Source organism: Myxocyprinus asiaticus, chromosome 46 (genome assembly GCF_019703515.2).
Source record: "Myxocyprinus asiaticus isolate MX2 ecotype Aquarium Trade chromosome 46, UBuf_Myxa_2, whole genome shotgun sequence".
NCBI classification, from domain to species: domain Eukaryota; kingdom Metazoa; phylum Chordata; class Actinopteri; order Cypriniformes; family Catostomidae; genus Myxocyprinus; species Myxocyprinus asiaticus.
The window spans coordinates 32,156,533-32,175,604 of NC_059389.1; the positions used below are offsets into that span (position 1 = coordinate 32,156,533).

The 19,072-nt window shown below is 42.9% G+C and overlaps 1 protein-coding gene across 2 annotated transcripts in view; it reads right to left on the reverse strand.

Moving 5' to 3' along the window:
• Positions 1–812: 812 nt before the first annotated feature.
• Positions 813–19,072, reverse strand: part of LOC127435880 (uncharacterized) — a 46,422-nt gene continuing 28,162 nt past the window's right edge. Inside the window, exons 6-12 of one of the 2 annotated variants that reach the window (XM_051689627.1) lie at positions 18,798–18,906; positions 17,583–17,630; positions 15,780–15,806; positions 15,206–15,357; positions 13,858–14,026; positions 3,071–3,141; positions 813–2,708 (exon numbers count right to left, since the gene is read on the reverse strand). In XM_051689627.1, the coding sequence (XP_051545587.1) occupies positions 2,475–2,708; positions 3,071–3,141; positions 13,858–14,026; positions 15,206–15,357; positions 15,780–15,806; positions 17,583–17,630; positions 18,798–18,906 (810 nt within the window). In that variant the 3' untranslated portion in view covers positions 813–2,474. The remainder of the gene's footprint in view (positions 2,709–3,070; positions 3,142–13,857; positions 14,027–15,205; positions 15,358–15,779; positions 15,807–17,582; positions 17,631–18,797; positions 18,907–19,072) is intronic. The other variant, XM_051689628.1, reaches the window with a different exon arrangement.

Sequence of the window (19,072 nt, forward strand, 5' to 3'; positions counted from 1 at the left end):
GGCTTAGTTGGTTAAAATCCTTGCCTAGTAAACAGGAGATCCTGGGTTCAATTCCCAGCAGTGCCTTTGTAGTGTGTTGTGGCTGCTGAGTCTCTAAGATGTAAACGGCACTTTGTAGGAGAGCCAATTGGGTTGAGGCACTTGCTGACCTCATAGAGACTTGGTGGTGGCACCACTGGAAAGAGCACCCTCGAAAATGGTGGGGTAGGGTCTGCTCTCATGCCTGTATCACCTTGCTGGCAATAGTTATGGCAATCCGGCATGAGCATGGTGGTTTTCATCCCTATATCCTAACCCTAACACGAGCGTGGTGGTTTTCATCCCTATATCCTAACCCTTACTTTAAACTCCCCCTTTCCTTCTCTACTTAGGGAGCCTAACCATAATCTTTTTTCTTCTGATAGACAGGGTTTGTTTATAATTAAATTCTAGTCTAAAATTTGTTTATATCCTAACTTCAATTTGAGTACTTTATGTGTATCCCTCAGGAGTGAATCTAATGAATGGTATTGTGTTGAAGATGTATAACTGAATAACTGTGCCCATGCCTAGGAAGTTCCCACCGAAGGTTCTAAAGACCTTGAGGTGGGACTTCCCCTACCCATAAAACCTACCCTAACCTAACCTAATCGTAACCCTAACTCAAACAAAATCAAACAAAAAGTGATACTGAATCTATTATAACAACGCCTGCACAGCCGGGTATGTGATTAATTAACACAAACCTGTTTTTTTGTATCTTTGTTTGTTTACTTTGTTCTATGTTGGGTTTTTTCAGGCAGTATTATTCAATCTTTGTTATTAAACATGAATTCCTACAACTTGCTGGAGAGTGTTACATCCACATAAACATTATAACATATCAAGGGTGTAAATATAAAGTAAGAAAACAAAGACACAGAGCTCTTAACATCAGATACATTTATTCAGATTTTAACAGTCCTGCAACCCAAATATATAGAGAAGACCAGTAGCATGCCATCTATATGTGCAACGTTGCATTTCATGCCCTATAAAGTCACATTAAAAAAAATATAAACAGTAATAGCATTATATTAATACTAGCATTATTTTTTAACATCATATAACTACATGGTTGTCTGATGATATGTGTCAGCCTTGATGTAAGAAATTGTATCGCTTGTACCCTTTCTGTTCACCTTACGCAATGCCCCTAATTGCATACCATTGCCTTGGCCATGCAATCCAGGATGTGCTGACTTCCCTACAAGCCTCAATTTGCAAAAGGTAGTGAAGGCATGCAACTGCAAAATTCATCTCCCATGTTCATTAAACTTTACTGTGAAGGCATGCAATTGCAGAAATTAATATCCCGTGTTCATGATATTTACTGCCACCTTGTCTAATCTAAATAAGTAAAAAAAATGATGTGTTTTAAGTCAAGTTGGATAGAGGTGTCTGCTAAATGTCTCTGCAATAATAAAAATGGTGTAGATTTATACACACAATCTGTAGATTTATTTTTTGTTTACATCCTGTAAAAGTAGTTGCCTTGCTAAATGTCATGGCGTGCCACTGGAACAGAGAAACCTGTTTTGTTGAAAAACATTTAGTTCAGTCTGGTCATTTTATCACTAGGGCTATGCTGATACCTGAACTCACGAGTGCCTAGAACAAAATGTATTGGTAGTCTTGGAGTCCCATTCATTCATTTCTTAATTCAAAAACAATGACCTTCCCTCACCTTTAAAATGAAGACCCTCATCAACAGCAATCTATTTAATTAAATGTAAAAGTTTTTTTTTAAATTCAGAGTATTCACTTCTTTTATTCACAATTTGTTTTCCAGTTATATTTTTTGTCTTCTCACCAATTCCCCACTCTGTTCAGGATACCCACATTCTCAGTGGGCATCCTCCAATCCCACTGACCAGGTGTAATGACCCTGTCACCCTGAGCTCCTCATTGAGTGCCTGACCGACAAAGCAATGAGGAGGTGGTCCCTCTGACTTTTCCTCCCTGTCCACACTGCTTCTTACTAGTGAAGAACAGATTACTTCACATAGCCTGGATTGGAATGTCTATTGCATGACTCACTCTGCACACCACACAGCAGCAGTACTGTTGCCAGGTGAGCCACTCTGAGATCACTCTTAACTGAGACTTTTAAAAATCACTCCATTTAATTGTAAAGGTGAGAGAATGACATATATTCTTGTTTTGAAACTAACGCACTCAAATTAATGGATTTATTTATTTCTGGAAGGCAGTAATGAGTTCAGGAATGTCTATTGCATGACTCACTCTGCACACCACACAGCAGCAGTACTGTTGCCAGGTGAGCCACTCTGAGATCACTCTTAACTGAGACTTTTAAAAATCACTCCATTTAATTGTAAAGGTGAGAGAATGACATATATTCTTGTTTTGAAACTAACGCACTCAAATTAATGGATTTATTTATTTCTGGAAGGCAGTAATGAGTTCAGGTAGGGCATAGCTGGATTTGCTTTTCACTCTGTCTTCAGGAACTTGGTCAAAGTCATCACCACATACATCGCATACAGCACAGGTTCCTGTTTGCTGGAGAGTTTAAACTTCAGGCTCGGCTGCTCATCACACATGTTCAACCCACAGTCAGAGAGCAGCTCCCGAACCAAGCACAGGTTCTCCTTGGAATACCGAGCTGTCCAGTCAGGGTTATCCAAACTCAAGCTCCCGTCTGCCTGTCGCAGGACTATGGTCACCTTGAGAGGAATTGTAAAACACGATTCTTAAAGTAACAGCCAATGTGGTCTACATTTTATTTAAAAATTTGGATTCATCCCCACACTAATGCATGTATCTGATTTACTGTCTGTACCACATACCTGTTTATGGAAGTGGTGTCCAATCCTGGTCTTGGAGGGCCAGTGTCCCTCCTGTCTTTTGTTCTACATGTACCCTAATTTACTTAAGTGGACAAATTATCGGTTCAATTAAGTAATTTGGGGCACAGTTGCAAAAAACCCCAGCAGGGACACCAACCCTCTTGGACCAGAATTGGACATCACTGGTTTATACAAAGGGGACAAAAAATAAACTTTTACAGTTCTCCCCTGGCACTCACCAGTTCAATCTGCTGTCTGTAGGCCTCTTTGTCAAGTCCAGAGATCAGATTCAGAGTTCTGTCACTCAGCTCTGCAACATAAAGAGGTGAGAGTGCCTTAAATTTACAGGGTTTTGATTTATGGGTGAAATCTTTTTTTTAATTTGGGTGAATGTTTTTTTAGCAAACAAATTGGGTAAAATTATTTAATGAAGAAATCCGGTAGCTATTTTCTATATACAGTACATTGTAAAAGTATTCAGACCCTTCTATGGTGTCCCATTTTGTGAAATGTCCACAGTCCAGCGCCCTCCTGGCGGGACTGAAACCTTGTGACGGGGGACCCAGGCGCAGTGGGTGGGGCATCGGGACAAGCCCTCCCACCATGGCCGCCCCCATGGACCACTGACTTCTCCTTATCCCAGGACCTTGGGATGGAACTGGGGGATTTTAAGGGGGAAGGTGGCCCATGGAGGACCAGGCCGTGCGTTGGAGGGGAGGAATGTGGCAGGGTGAGTGAGGCCCTGCCTATCAGTTTTGCTTTAGATTGGCACTGTATATAAAAAAAATCTACCGGATTTCTTCATTAAATAATTGCCTACAGATTGGTTTCCGGTGGCTGGGATTGAGCTCATTGCTACAATCAGTCCCAGCCACTGACATAAAAGGAGGCCTCATCCTCCCATTAGGGGAAGAGTTCCAGAAGGAGAGGAAGGTTTTGGGTTTGCTTTTTGTTTTTTTGTTTGAAGCACCTTGGAGGCATTACCGTTTATTTGTAAGTATGCTTTGTCTATTATTTCTGTTTAAAACCCTTTTGTTTGGCCTTTGTGCCAATTTATTTTGTATTTTTGTGTAATAAAAGCTTTATTTTGAACTCTTCACACTGTTTCTGAGCCTCAACCTTTGTACATTGCATCATTTTGTAATTTCACAAAATGAGACACCATAGGAAGGGTCTGAATACTTATGCAAGGCACTGTATATATATATATATAAATATATATTGTCTCTTGGTGTCAGTGCTTCAGCACTAGCACCTAGGTGCTTGAGGTTTGCTGCTCAATGGTTCTGTGCTCGATGCATGCACCTTCAATCTCGACATTCGGTGCTCAACACTTCAGTGCTAGATGCACACACCTTCGGTGCTTGGCACTAGATGTTCAATGCTTGGTGCTTGACGCTCAGCGCCTTGACGCATGCATTTATGCTAAACACGCACACACCTCGACATTCAATGCTCCATGCTCGGTGCATTATTATGTCCTTCCATCGCTGTGTCACTTGCCAGGTGAGGTTGCCTGCGAGTGAACCGCATGATGATTGTGTGGCATGCCTGGGCCCAGATAATGCTGCATCCACCTTAGTCGACAGGACATACTGCGAATTCTGTGCTGGATTCCAAACCTGCACCCTGCTTCAGAGGGCAAGGAAGGTGGTCGGTGGTCACTCGCCCTACTCAGGGTAGTCCCACACCCTTTCTACCCCACTGATGAGCAATACAGTTATGTCAGAAGATGAAAGCGAACAGGGAACTTGGAGCTAGTTACAGCGTGTTCACAGTTGTAAAATACAAGTTCAACCAACAGTGGCTAAATAATTCCTATGGCTTAAGTTTGACAATGTTAATGAAAATCCATGTTTTGCATGTTTTATCAGGATGCAGGGGAAATGATGGCAGGCAACACGCAGTTTTAACAGGGAGCCATAAGTTTAAACATGAACTAACCCTAACCCTTCAAGTGACGATATTAAGTGACAGTCTAAATGGTTCCAAAAGTTTAACATAAACTTGGTCACAACAAATATTGGTGCAATGTTTTCTGTGAAAATAAACACTGTTTTTACCAACACTTCTGAATAATGGGCAGAAATCCTAATTAATTCCTACATGTGTAAACCCTAACTTGAAACCTAGTATGTGATCCTATTCCTAACCCTGATGATAACCCTAACCATAACCTTTACACATGTGATCAACATCAGAACTCAAGGAAGTGCAGAATGTATTCAGGTGCTCATCATTAGGTTGTTCTGTAGGCATTTGTGCACATTAAAAACAGTGATCCTTCCCATTGGTAGACGCTGCATTTCCAGCACTGGTGAAGATGCCAACGCTGTCAGGGCTGACAAGGGATCCTGCATGTCTCAATAAGCAATGCAGGATCACAGAGGTACACCACAAAAAGGGGTACTGTGTAGCCACAGAGGCGATCACACTATCTAATATAGCCAGCCTGCTTACTGTCTATCAGACAGCACTCATACAGGATCTGCCTGAGTACCCATCAGTGGCTCTCAGGGCTGAATTGGGACTGGGCGCTCAGCTGAATGTGCGGGCTCAAGGCAGGAGCATCGTGTCCCTGTTGGTGGCCAGGAGGCAGCTCTGGCTCTTGCAGTCGAGAATGCAAGAGCCTGATAAAGCCACAGAGCTGGATGCTTCAGTTACACTGGGGCACACGTTTTTCCCAGCGGTGGAGGAGAGGCGTAGGATGTGGCCTAACAAGTCCTTCCAACCAAAGTGGCCACAGGAGCAGAAGACACGCCCATGGTGTAGAAAGACCTCCCCCTCAGGTGCAGCTGAGTGTGGTAAACCCACATTCGTAAGACTGCAGTGCAAAGGGTGGTGCCTAGAGGAGGTGGTAGACCGCACCCTCATGGTTCTGGCCAGGCCCCTCATGAGTAAGCGCAGCCCAAACAGCCCTGAGAAACCAGCTGTTGACCCACCCCTACACTGTCCCAAAACTCCAGTTCTGACAACATTGCACCGATGACATCTGGGTGCACAAAATTATACTCACCGGGAACACCCTTCAGTTCCAGTTAACCCCCCTTCCCCCTTCGGGGAGTGGTGTTAACTGCAGTGAATGACTCAGCTCTGAATATAGAAATACAGGCATTGCTCAAAAAGTGTGCCATTCAACTAGTAAACACTGCTCTGACCGACCAGGGGTTCTATTCCAAATACTTCCAAGTGCCCAAGAAGGACAGCGGGCTTCATCCTATTTTAGATCTGCGAGTACTGAACAAATATCTGCGGGTGTTATTGTTCAAGATGCTTATGCACGGGCACACCATCCAGTCTATCCGGCAAGCAACTGGTTTACCACCATGAACCTGACAGATGCATACTTTCACATTCCCATCGCATTTAAGAGCAGGGTCTACGAGTTTTGTGTCCTGTCATTCGGCCTGTCTCTAGCTCCTCTAACTTTTTTGAAATGTATGGATGCCATTTTAACTCTTTTGCGGGCTCAAGGCATCCGACTGCTGAACTATCTGGAGGATTGGCTTGTCTGCGCACAGTTGAAGGAGCAATGGCACAGCACATCCTCTGCTCCACCATTTGGAGCATCCGTGTTACACTCTATGACGCCCTAGATTCATTCTCATTCAGGGAACAGGGGTTGCATCCGCAACCTAATGTTTTAACATGAGGCTAGTGTTAATAATTATAATTAAAAACTGCATTTATTTATCACATGTTATACATTTGCACATACACAGTGAGATACTTTTTTTTCACATATCCCAGCTAAGCCGGGGTCAGAGTGCAGGGTCAGCCATGATACAGTGCACCTGGAACAGATAGGGTCAAGGGCCTTGCTCAAGGGCCCAACAGTGGCATCTTGACAGTGCTGGGGCTTGAACCCTCAACCTTCTGATCAGTAACCCAGAGCCTTAACTGCTGAGCCACCACTGCCCCTGTGTAGTGTTGTGTAATGCTTGGCAACAATCCTGTCATCCTCACTGCATAGTTCTGCATAGAGGGCAATAACTGTACATTAATTATTTACACAGATATCATTGATATTAACATATTATTACTGAATGAAGACATTATTTTTGACATGTTTTTAAGATGTTTATAATTGATGTTATTTAGCATGTAAGCTGCATCAGATAAGCAGCTAGTTAGCTAGCTAGCTATTTAGGTCTAGCTATTCATAGCTACTGCAATACCCATCTGTTTTATGTGTAGCTTCATGCTGTTATTTTACTGCACTTAGGCAGAGTCATGTGAATATTACTTACATTGTAGTGAATATGTATGCTTATTTGGGTACGCATTTGTGATTTGTATTTGCAGTTCCCTATCTGTCACTCACTCGATGTTGTGTCGATGTAGTGACACTAGGGGGTCACTCTTGTGAGCCCGAGACACCTCTGGTCTTTGATAAAAGGCCAATGAAAATTGGCGAGTGGTATTTGCATGCCAATCCCCCAGACATACGGGTATAAAAGGAGCTGGTATGCAACCACTCATTCAGATTTTCTCTTTGGAGCCGAATGGTCATGCTCACTGAGCTGAATTCCCACAACTGTTCATTCACCTCTACTGGATCTGATGGCGCATTTCAGCGGCTTATCCCTTCTCTGCACTGGTGCACTGCAGAGAATGTCCCTGGGTGCTTCAGCAGAAATAAGAGTCAGATTTCTCTAAAAGAGCGGCACACACAGAACGTCTTTTTAAAGACGCGTCTTTTTAAAGATGCCTTTCCTTTGTGTGTTATTCCTGGTTGCACTCGTTATCTCTCAACTTCTGATGGTCACGATCACTGTCTTTCATGTCTGGGCACTGCTCATGTGGAGACAGCGTTCGTGGATGGTCATGTACTCATTGCCAGGACATGTCCATGGCAACGATGCAGTCACGGCTCGCCTTCGTAAGAAAGCAAGCCACCCCAGAGGCTCCCTGCCTCGGTTCTTTTACCCACGGGTATGAGGCCAGTGCGGCTAGCACTGGGGGCAATTTGGGGAACCCAATGGGACCGCCTCCGCCGGGTAACCCCACGCGGACCTCCCATTCCCCAGCACGCTCGTCTGCCCCGATCTGGCTTCCAGATGAGTCTGCTGGCTCGTCTCACGGCGAGTTCGACCTCTTATTCAGAGCCCACGAAAGTGATGAGCTCTCGAGCGCAGCATCGGAGAGCGGGCTCGTCCAGTCGGATGTGGAAGCCTCAGCTGGGCTCCTCCCTTCGGGGATGATTGCCCAGTCACAGGCTGATGCGGAGATGACGACATGCTTTCCTGGGCAGCCGCGAGCATCGGCTAGAGTGGAATCCTCCACTCTTCCTTGAACACTCGTGGCTCGATGATTGGTTCCTGGGCTCGCGGCACCGCTCCAAGCCACGCCCCGCTCCCATTCCTTTCTTCCCGGAAGTGCATGAAGAGCTGACAAGGTCATGGGAGGCAATTTTTTACTGCCCAGTCCCGATCTTTTCAGCTTCCCCGCCCGCACTACCCCCGATGGTGGGGCGGCCAAGGGCTATTTGGCAAGCCCCTGGTGGATAAAGGCACTCATGGTGCACCTATGCCCGCAGAGCATCATCACGACCTGTCCACCACTCACTTTGGCAGGTTTGGTGCACCAGCGGAGATCTCCCACCCCTGGGCACCCAGCTGTGGCATAAATCGCCCCCGATGTGACAGTCTCCACGGGTCACGAGGACAGGCCACCCGGTGCACCGCGAGTGGAGACTCCACCCTCGGGTGGTCCAGCTGATTTGGAATCGATTCAGACAGGCACAGGTGCACCTGTTCGCCTCCCAAGAATCCACTGCTCGTACTGGTATGCCCTAACCAAGACCCCTCTCGGCATAAATGCGCTGGCACACATCTGGCCCCCTGGCCTGTGCAAATATGCATTTCCCCCAGTGACCCTACTTGCACAGACCCTGTGCAAGGTCAGGGAGGATGAGGAGCAAGTCGTCCTGGTAGCACCCTACTGGCCCACCCAGATGTGGTTCTTGGACCTCACGCTCCTCGCAACATCCCCCCGGCGAATTCCCCTGAGGAAGGACCTTCTTTCTCAGGGATGGGGCACCATCTAGCACCCACGACCAGACCTCTGGAATCTCCATGTCTGGCCCCTGGATGTGACGTGGAAGACCTAAGCGGTCTACCATCTGTGGTGGTAGACACGATCACTCAGGCTAGGGCCCCCTCTACGAGGTGCCTATATGCCTTTAAGTGGCATCTGTTCGCTAAGTGGTGTTCTTCCCGATGGGAAGACCCCCAGAGATGTGCAGTCGGTTCAGGGCTTTCCTTCCTGCAGGAGAGGTTGGAAGGGAGGCTGTCCCCTTCCACCTTGAAGGTGTATGTTGTACGTAGGTGTACGTACACCATGACGCAGTCGACAGTAAGTCCTTAGGGAAGCACGACCTCATCATCAGGTTCCTAAGAGGTGCCAGGAGGCTGAAACCCTCCAGACCCCATCTTGTTCCAACATGGGACCTCTCTGTAGTACTTCAGGGTCTACAGAGAGCCCCCTTTGAGCCTTTGCAATCAGATGAACATAAGGCACTCTCCTTGAAGACTGCCCTCCTGACTGTGCTCACTTCCATCAAGAGGGTAGGAGACCTGCAAACGTTCTCTGTCAGCAAAACGTGCCTGGATTTCGGTCCGGGCTACTCTCACGTGATCCTGAGACCCTGATGGGACCAGGTGATGAACCTGCAAGCGCTGCCCCAGGAGGAGGCAAACCCAGCCCTGTCGTTGCTGTGTCCGGTGCGCACTTTACGCATATATTTGGATTGCACACAGAGCTTTAGGATCTCTGAGCAGCTCTTCGTCTGCTTTGGTTCACAGCAGAAAGGAAGCACTGTCTCCAAGCAGAGGATTGCCCACTGGCTCATTGACACCATAACTATGGCATATCATGCCAAGGACATGCCGCCCCCGGTAGGGCTACGAGCCCATTCTACCAGGGGTGTAGCGGTCTCCTGGACCCTGGCCAGGGGTGCCTCTCTAACAGACATTTTCAGAGCAGCAGGCTGGGCAACACCCAACACCTTTGCAAGGTTCTACAACCTCCGGATGGAACCGGTTCCAACCCATGTAGTGGTAAGCAATACAAGTGGATAAGCCCGGGATAGCTGGCCGGGTGTATCGCTTGCACATAGCGCCTTCCACCTCCTTTTGAGCTGAAGATGTGCACCATTAATTCCCAGTAGTGTTCACAAACTTTGTTCCCTGGTTGACTTCCTCTGAGCCCTGTGGCAGTCGAGTATTCGGAGAGACTTGCTGCCGGCCCAGTACACTTGCTAACTAAGAGTCCTGTTCTGGGGTAGGTGCTCCGCATTTGCCGGTTCCCTGTAAGGTTAACCCCATGCGATATATATCTTCCGGTAATTCATTTCCCTGTTGGCAAACTGCATCTTCCTTGGGCAGAGCCCCTCTGCCCCAGTCTCCATGTTTGTAGTAAATCCTCCCCCGTTGGGTAGGATATACCTTGAAGACTCTCCACATGGTCGGAATAATCATGTGACGTATTTTTCCACTTAAATATCCCCCCTCTCTTTGGGCGAGGTGTGGTCTCTGCGAGGTCCTCCCCTTGGGAGGGCCACCCACGACTAGACATAGTGGCCCAGTCAGATAATCCCCCTTCTTTTTTAGGGAGTGGAAAAAAAGAAGGGGAAAAGAGGCCACGACTGGGTTAGCCTTTATCTTTTGGGTAGTCGACTTATCCCCAAAGGGCCATTCGACACTCATAACTATGTTGGGGGAGGTTATGTGTCGACCTGGTGTGCTGCCTATGAGGCACACAGTGGTCTCCCCGCCACACACCGCCAGTTCACGTAACACAGTTCAGCCAGTTGTGGAGTTTCGTATAGGGACCCCTAGTGTCACTACATCGACACAACATCGAGTGAGTAACAGATAGGGAACATCATGGTTACTTGTGTAACCTCCATTCCCTGATGGAGGGAACAAGATGTTTTGTCCCTCCTGCCACAACGCTGAACTACCCGCTGAAATGGCTGGACCTTGTCTTGGCTCTCCAGCATAAAACCTGAATGAGTGGTTGCATACCAGCTCCTTTTATACCCATATGTCCGGAGGAGTGGCATGCAAATACCACTCGTCAATTTTCATTGGCCTTTTATCAAAGACCAGAGGTGTCTCGGGCTCCCAAGAGTGACCCTTAGTGTCACTACATCCCTCCATCAGGGAATGGAGGTTACACAAGTAATCATGACATTTCACACTTTTATCCAAGTAAAGCCTCTAAAGATACACTATTTGGATGAGTATTTAGTTGACTGGATAAGAGATACATTCAGTGAAGCCAGTACACTGTGCAAAGTTATTGCATTTTAATGTTTAGGGGTGTGAATAATTTTGAACCTTCAGTTTTTGAAATAACATGCAAATATATAAGACAAATATATTTTTGTGAAGTCCAATACTAAATGTCTGAAAATATTAATGTTTTCATTCATTTATGCAACAAATACTGACCGTACACTTGCATTTATTTTGCTAAAACCCATTCTAGTCTATGACGGGTGTGAATAATACTGGAGGGCACTGTATGTATTGTGATGATACTTTCTGTGAAGTGTCATTCCTAGCATTCGGTGCCATTTGAGTCCCCATGACATCATGTTGTATATTTTGTGTAAAAATGGGCTAATACTTGTTTCTAAATGCTCATCTTACATAGTTAATCCCCCTCTACCACAGAACACAATAATATGTACCCAGGATTAATTAATTAAAAATAATTACTCTGATTTTTGTGCAAGTAGGCTGATTTTCTGCCATGTCCCCAAGTAAGCTTGCATAAAATCAGCCACAAATATAATTAATAAAAAAAAACAAATAATAAAAAAAAAATGCAATATTGTTTTATATTCTCATGTATGATTTCATAAAAATAATAAAACTGTTAATTACAAAATATTGTTGTATATTCTTATTTATAATATTCCTCACCAAAATATATATAATTTTATTAGTACATTTTTAATGCTTAAAGAATTTGTGTTCCTCAATTGAATGTCCCCCCTGTTACTCAGATGGAAAGTCCCTCTGAACACACCCCTTGACTCTAATCACATGACTCTCAGGAAGTAGAATACTTTTTGGCAGCAAACTATCTACAAGAAGCAAAGTATCACTCCTTAATTCACCATTTTTTCAATGTTTTAGAATGATTCACTGATGTGGTAAAGCATAACATGTCCACCCTGTTATGCTTATTTATAGTGGAAACTGATAATTGTTTGCCATTTTGAAAATATGGTTAATAAACAGGTTAAAAATCTTCCTCAATGATCACTGCACACTAGCTTGTTGTTCATCACATGAGTAGCAATGGCTGACTTTAGCATAAAATGTCCCTCCTGTTACTTTCCACCCTGTTAATCTTTTGCACAGTAATAGGGTGGACATATTGTAACAGAGTGGATGTAAAATCTAGATAAATATGTGTTTACAGCATGTATTGGTACTTATAATTAATTTATTATGCATTTATTTGTTATATACCTTCAAGAAAGTGTAGCTTAAATGGTATGCATGTATTTGTCAGGAAATGGCGCCATTGTCTGCTGCAGAAAAGCAGCGATGCTACAGGGCACGTCGTGATGCAGACCCTGAAAGAAGGCAGATATACCTCGATAAAGAGAAGGAGAGGTGGAGAAAGGATAGAGAGGAAGGAGGAATAAAGAAAATGTTAAAACTCAGTGAAAGAGAGCACAGTGTAAAAATGGTGAGAAAAGAAGAGAAAGCACAGGGATTGTACCAGAGCCAGGACAACATCTGAGTCAATGACCACTCCTCCCCCAAGTCCAGACAGTCCCCCAGAGCCAAGAAATACCCCACAGCCAGGGCCCTCAAGGTTAAAAGAATGTTTACGATTGAATGCTTTGTTGATTAGGTAGAAACTAGAATTAAATTATCTTAGATGATTTTGCCATTACAATGTGTGTGTGTGTTTCTGTGTGAATGTGTGTGTGTGTGTGTGTGTGTCTGTGTGGTGTGTGTGTGTGTGTGTGTGTGTGTGTGTGTGTGTGTGTGTGTGTGTGTGTGAGGGAGAGAGAGAGAGAGAGAGAGAGAGAGAGTGAAATAATATGTGTTCTCTAAAACTAGAAACTTAAAATTGTAAAATACAATGATAAACATATTTTGTAGCCTAATAAAGGGATAGTATAACAAATGAGATCTTACAATAATATAAGAACAACTTACTTTAATGTGATAATTGGCCTTCTATCCTATGAATTATTGTATACAGAACCATTTATCTGTTATAGTGAATGTAAATTGTGACAATATGCTTCTTGTGTATTAGGCAATATGTTGTTGGATGGAGAAATGTCAAACAAGGAAGAAGGAGGCCCCAGAAGGATATTGAACAATTAAAGGCCTTGCTAGAGAAGGAAAAGAGAGCTGGACCAATATATTTTTCTTGTAGTGTAACAAGCCCCTCTTCAACTAAAATAATTAAATCATGGAAATTTTAACTTTTATTGATAGAAAGTTACCAAGCTGAAATGGCACCAAATAGTAAGAATGACCCTGAAACGCTTTGAGATGCCATGGCATAAAATTGCCATAAAATAAATAACTATTTATATAATAATAATTATAAAAAATTAAGGGCTTTTATGAGCACAAGGAACCTACATACCAACCTATTCTGAATCTGTTCATATTAAAATCAATAACATATAAAAAGTAATAATTAAGGGAGTGCCATGTATTGATGTATACATTCAGTTTCCTTTCTTTGCTGACAAGGTATTACAGCACTGAATTGACTGTATGACAACTTTGCAGTATAGATCTTGTATATAGCATGAATAAATAGTGTCCCAGATTCTGAGGGAATTTGGCAAATATCAGTAATAGCTTAACCTAATTTATCACATGGATCAGAGGAGCCGATAACAAACGTTTGAAATTCATGGCTTGCTGTGAGAGAAAACTGATAATCTGAAACACTGTGAACATGGTCGATAGGTGTAAATACTCCTTTAAGAGAAAGAGAATATTGTCAAGCATTAACAGAGTGCTGTTACCATCCAGGACATGGATAAGGGACATGACCGGTCTGAAGAGCTTGTGATTGCAGTTGCCATCGGGAAAGAACTCCAAGTAGTCCAGCAGATCCTGAACGGGATGCCTCAGCTTCTCATCCACCCTGTCCAGAGACAGCTTCTCAGCATCACCCTGCAATGCATCATCCACCTGACAACAGAGACACCACAGAGCACAGGGGAGCTCACATTCAACACCTTTAGCTGGTATCATTATATTCAGGGATTACCTTACTGAAAATAACACAATAGTCACAAATATTTTAACTGCAGGATACTCCCTCCACTCAGGGAATCTGAGAAGGTGAAGGTGTCTTATGTAATTGGATACTGGACTGTTAATTATGACCCCCACCCTCCACCCAGCCATGGAGCCAGTTGCAATAAAGTCAGTCTTGAAGTCTGACTTAAAGCTGGACTTACACATCTGACTTTGTGTGAAGTCTGGCTAGGATAAGTCTGGCTTGAGAAATGGTTGCAATATTTAAGACTTAACCTAGTTGGGCTTTAAATTAGATTTACACAGACAATTTTGTAGACAGATTTAGAACATTCCATCCATTACATAGCTTGATCAAGTGGCACATCCAGTAAATGTGCAGGATGCACCCTATAGCCCAGAGATCATTGGTTTGAATCCAGGCTATGCCATTGACTGCTGTGGCCAAGAGATCCCAGGAGGCAGAGCACAATTGGCTGAGCACCGCCCAGACGGGGAGGGCTCAAGTCAGCTAGGCAGTCAGTCTCGCCTCATACCAGAGACTCCTGTGGATGGCCGGTTGTAGTCCTACATTGCAATGTGAAAGAAAGCGGGCGGCTTGACAATACACATTTCAGAAGATGCTTGTGCTTGTCTTTGCCTCTCCCTAGTCACTGCAGGGGTTACAGTAGTGAGACAGTGTCTTATAAGCAACTGGCCATTCGTAATTGAAGAGAAAATGGGGGTAAAATAAATGCTAAAAAAAAAAAAAAAAGATTTTCAAGAATATGCTCCAAGGTAGTCTTTTACTAAATTAGTTAAGGGGGAACAAAAACCAACAATAAAAATTAAATAAATTGCTGTGTCTAACAATCCACATTGTACTGTCCTTAAAAAAAACAAACAAAAAAACATGTTCTTCATTTTAACACTTGTTTTGAAATGACTAGTCCAATTTTAAGCCACCTACCCAGGCTTGAAAAGCAAGTATACTTGAGTATTGTTTCTCAAGCACAGTTTCAACTACTGCAGTCTGACCTGTATTTCAATTCTGACTTGGCAGGCAAGACTAACTTAATTGTTTATTGCAACCAGCCCCTGGTCCTGTCTGTTTTAACGGAGGACACTTACAAAGCTGTCGAGTGCAGTTAGGGCCTCTCTGTCCAGGAGCAGTTCTGACAGGAGGGTCCAGAGCTCAGCACGAGCAGGCTGCTCCAGGTTTAAGAACTCACTAAATGCACTCTGCATGTAGTCAACCACGCCCTGGTTAATTTCTTCATATGCTACATTAAGAAAAAACAAAAAGAGGAAATGAGATAAGGAAGCTGATCTGGGCTCCACATAGTGTAATGCATCCCAACCAGGGTTTTAATTAGCTCTGCATTAATGTTTCTTGTTTTGTGGTTTTGTGGATTTTTTGTGGAAAATCGTGACTCTTTGAGTTTACCAAGATTTCTTTCTTTCAATGAAATAATACAAATGTAAACCTATATTTTGATTAAAGGTTTACATTTGTATTATTTCATTGAAAGAAAGAAATCTTGGTAAACTCAAAGAGTTATGATTTTCTTATCTCTGATGTCTCTCCATAATTATTTCTCCATATTCCCCACCACAGCAATTCTCCACACACAAGAAGACCAAGCCAGCTTTATTTACCACTTAGAAATTCAAGAGCAAAACCTCAGAAGGAAGAGATTGCTACCTGAGCGACTGAAATAGACCTCATCCTCTGCCAAGAAAAGACAAAAACAAAAAATACAACATGAATCCATCCATACATTCAAATTATCAATAGTCACTTTACACTATAGAGAGTCTAAACCGGCAGACACACACAGGATGCAAAGTGGGACTGAATCCATACAGTACATACAAATATATTTATAAAATGGGTTGAGAGCTGATTGGCTGATTGGCATTCCAAGTCATTGAACTGTTAAAACAACAATCAACAGGATAAAGTTCCAGCAGCTAACAACATATACAGTGCCCTCCAGAATTTTTCACACCATTCACAGACTAGAATGGGTTGTAGCAAAATAAATTCCAGTGTACATTCAGTATATGTTGTATAAATGAATGAAAACATTAATATTTTCAGACATTCAGTATTGGACTTCACAAACAGAGGTGGGTGTATTGAGTTCAGCTGCGGCGATTAAGGAACAAGAAAAATAATAAAAGGTGGACAACCGAGTTTGATTTAAAATGGTAGTGAAATTGCTAACCACTATATTTGCTCCTTTAAAAAAACTAAATAAAAAAAGATTTGCTTCCCTTAGCATTCAAGAGCTGCCATTCTTGCAGCGTCTACTTTCCTACTGCACCAGTTGTAGTAAATGATGTAAAAGTCTCACCCATGAGATAGACACATACAAGAAGCTGAATTTGTCAAGCAGCTGAACTCTGGTTCACTGAGACAGTAACTAGTTCACATACACATAACAAAATTTGTATTATTATTTTTAAAAAAATACTAACAGGCCTGCTATTATTAAAAAATACTTCATCTTTGAAATTCATTATAACTAATACATTAATTGGAACTATTTTTCCTAGTATAGTGATATATTTAATAAAAAAATATGTATTTATTTCAAAATAAAAAAATGTCTATATCTTTATTTCTAAAAACTAGTAACCCATTTTATAAGCGCAATCAGCCACTCCTGGGTCTTACTTCACCTTGGGTATACGGTTATTACAACACAACCAACACCCTGTCGTGGCTTATTGCTTATATACAAGACAGTAGAAGCATAGGGAGTGTTTGGGAAGGGAGAAGAATTGTATTATTGTTATTCATTCATTTAGACTGTCCAATTATTTTTATCTCTAATTTTCCCCCCTCTAATTTAGTATCCAGTAATTTCTCCTCACGGTGGAAGTTTTGCACACACAGTTCAGGAAATTGGAAGGATCAGTGGACGTCCTCCTATTCCGCAACTAAACCAGCTTTCTGTTTTCACTCAAGATCTAAAGAGTGGATGTCAGCAGGTTGTCAGCCTATGAGGACTGAGGTGTCTGCCCTGTTTCATTGAGCGGCCAGCCAGCAGGGCTCATTGCAGTGTAATAGAAGCACTTCCACAAGCATTCCCTCCCTGCACATGGGAGTGCCAGGACTTTATGGGACATTAAAATGGCATAAGAAACATGGCTGGAAACTACATTAAACAGGATTAAAGGAATCGATCAGCTCACTGTAAACACCTGGAGACAGAGGAACTGCTTCTGGTTAACCAAAGTTCAGATCACCAATTTCAAATGTATTTTCAAAGCATCTGCTTATCTGATAGGTGCAGTGTTCATTTAAGAATGACTTTTTACATTCAAGTGCTTGTCTGTGCATTTAAATCCTGTCTATAGTAAGTGACTGGAAGCTTAGCTTGGACAAAGCAGAAGCACACAGTTTATGAAGAACACCATTACTGTGCAAACGCATGTCGGGTATAAATTCAATGCTTCTTGACGCTAAAAAAATTGATAAAGAAGTCAGACACCATACCTGTAATAAAAGGAAAAGGATATCTTTCACTTGGAGGTGAAGCGTGACCTACCATTAAAAAAATAAAAGAGCATGTTTTAAACTGCAATGTGTGTTTCCATATCATGATAGAGTACTGCATGTTTTACCCACACTGTGTTCACCAGTTTTGAATTGTAAGAAAAAAAAATCAAAGTATCCACATGTTATAAAACAGATTGTGAGAATGCTGTATGCTGACTGGTCAATCAAGGTTCTAAGCCATGACAATATCCACAGTATAGTAAAAGTTGCAAACTACTTTGTTCAAAGGCAAATCACTAGACACATGGCACTATGCCACTTTCAGCAGTGGCGATAAAGAAATAAAAAAAGGCAGGACACCAGAGCTTATTTGAAAGCGGTTTTCAAAGTGCTAATTACTGTTTATTTCAAACATCAAGACGAAACTACCATAAACTGAAGAATCTTTCTCGCTCACTCTCTCTCTCTCTCTCTCTCTCTCTCTCTCTCTCTCTCTCTCTCTTTCTCTTTCTCTCACTCTCTCTTGCTCCCCTCAGTATTCAACAGCTGTCATTCCCACCAGACCCACTTTCCAACCTCAACAGTCAAACTGGAGTTATGGAGAGAGAGCAAACACACAGCTAAACTCAACACACACACAGACACACAGCCAAACTCACCACACACACACAAACACACAGCTAAACTCACCACACACACAAACACACAGCTACACTCACCACACACACAAACACACAGCTAAACTCACCACAGATACACGCATGCACGCATGCGCATAATTACAATAACATTTTCAAATCGCAACTAAATAAAGTTCAAATGAAAATCTTACATGATTAGTCCATTAGGAACTATTTTCTGTTACTATCTTTCAAATTTCTTAATAAACCTTCCTTTGTTTATAATATGTTTTATAAAAGCAATAAGGCCCTTGAGGATATTGGTTACTCTGTATCTTGCCACTGCTTGTTTAGTTGCAAGCACTCAGCTATGCCTCGTAACACACACAAAGCAGTGACAACATCCACGGTAACCTGTGCTCTCTCACACCTTATTGGTTTACTAGAAACTGATACTGAAGAAAACAAAAGTGATAACCTGCCTGTAAAAAAAATAGAGGAAGAAAGAAAATAACCAAAGAGCAAAGAAGAGTACCAACTGCTAGACTTTCTGATTGAATATTTTAGTAATTCAATAAAGGGCCATACTCACGAAACTCTCCTTTGGTCGAAATGTTGAGTTCATAAGCTTTACATGCCAGGACAGTGCCCTCTTCGTACGCAAACTTCAGATTTCTCTGTCCCTCCACCTTTGCCCCCACCTTAAAACAAAACACACATGGACATGGGCAGTCCTTCCCATCAGTCTGCAGGGAAGGAGGGAGGGGCTGGGGCAGGCACTGGGAGACAGCATGGCAGTAGCAAAGCTATGAGGTCACCAATGTTTGGTCCTTGTTTAAATTTTTAGCTTTAGCATTTTATAGTGGC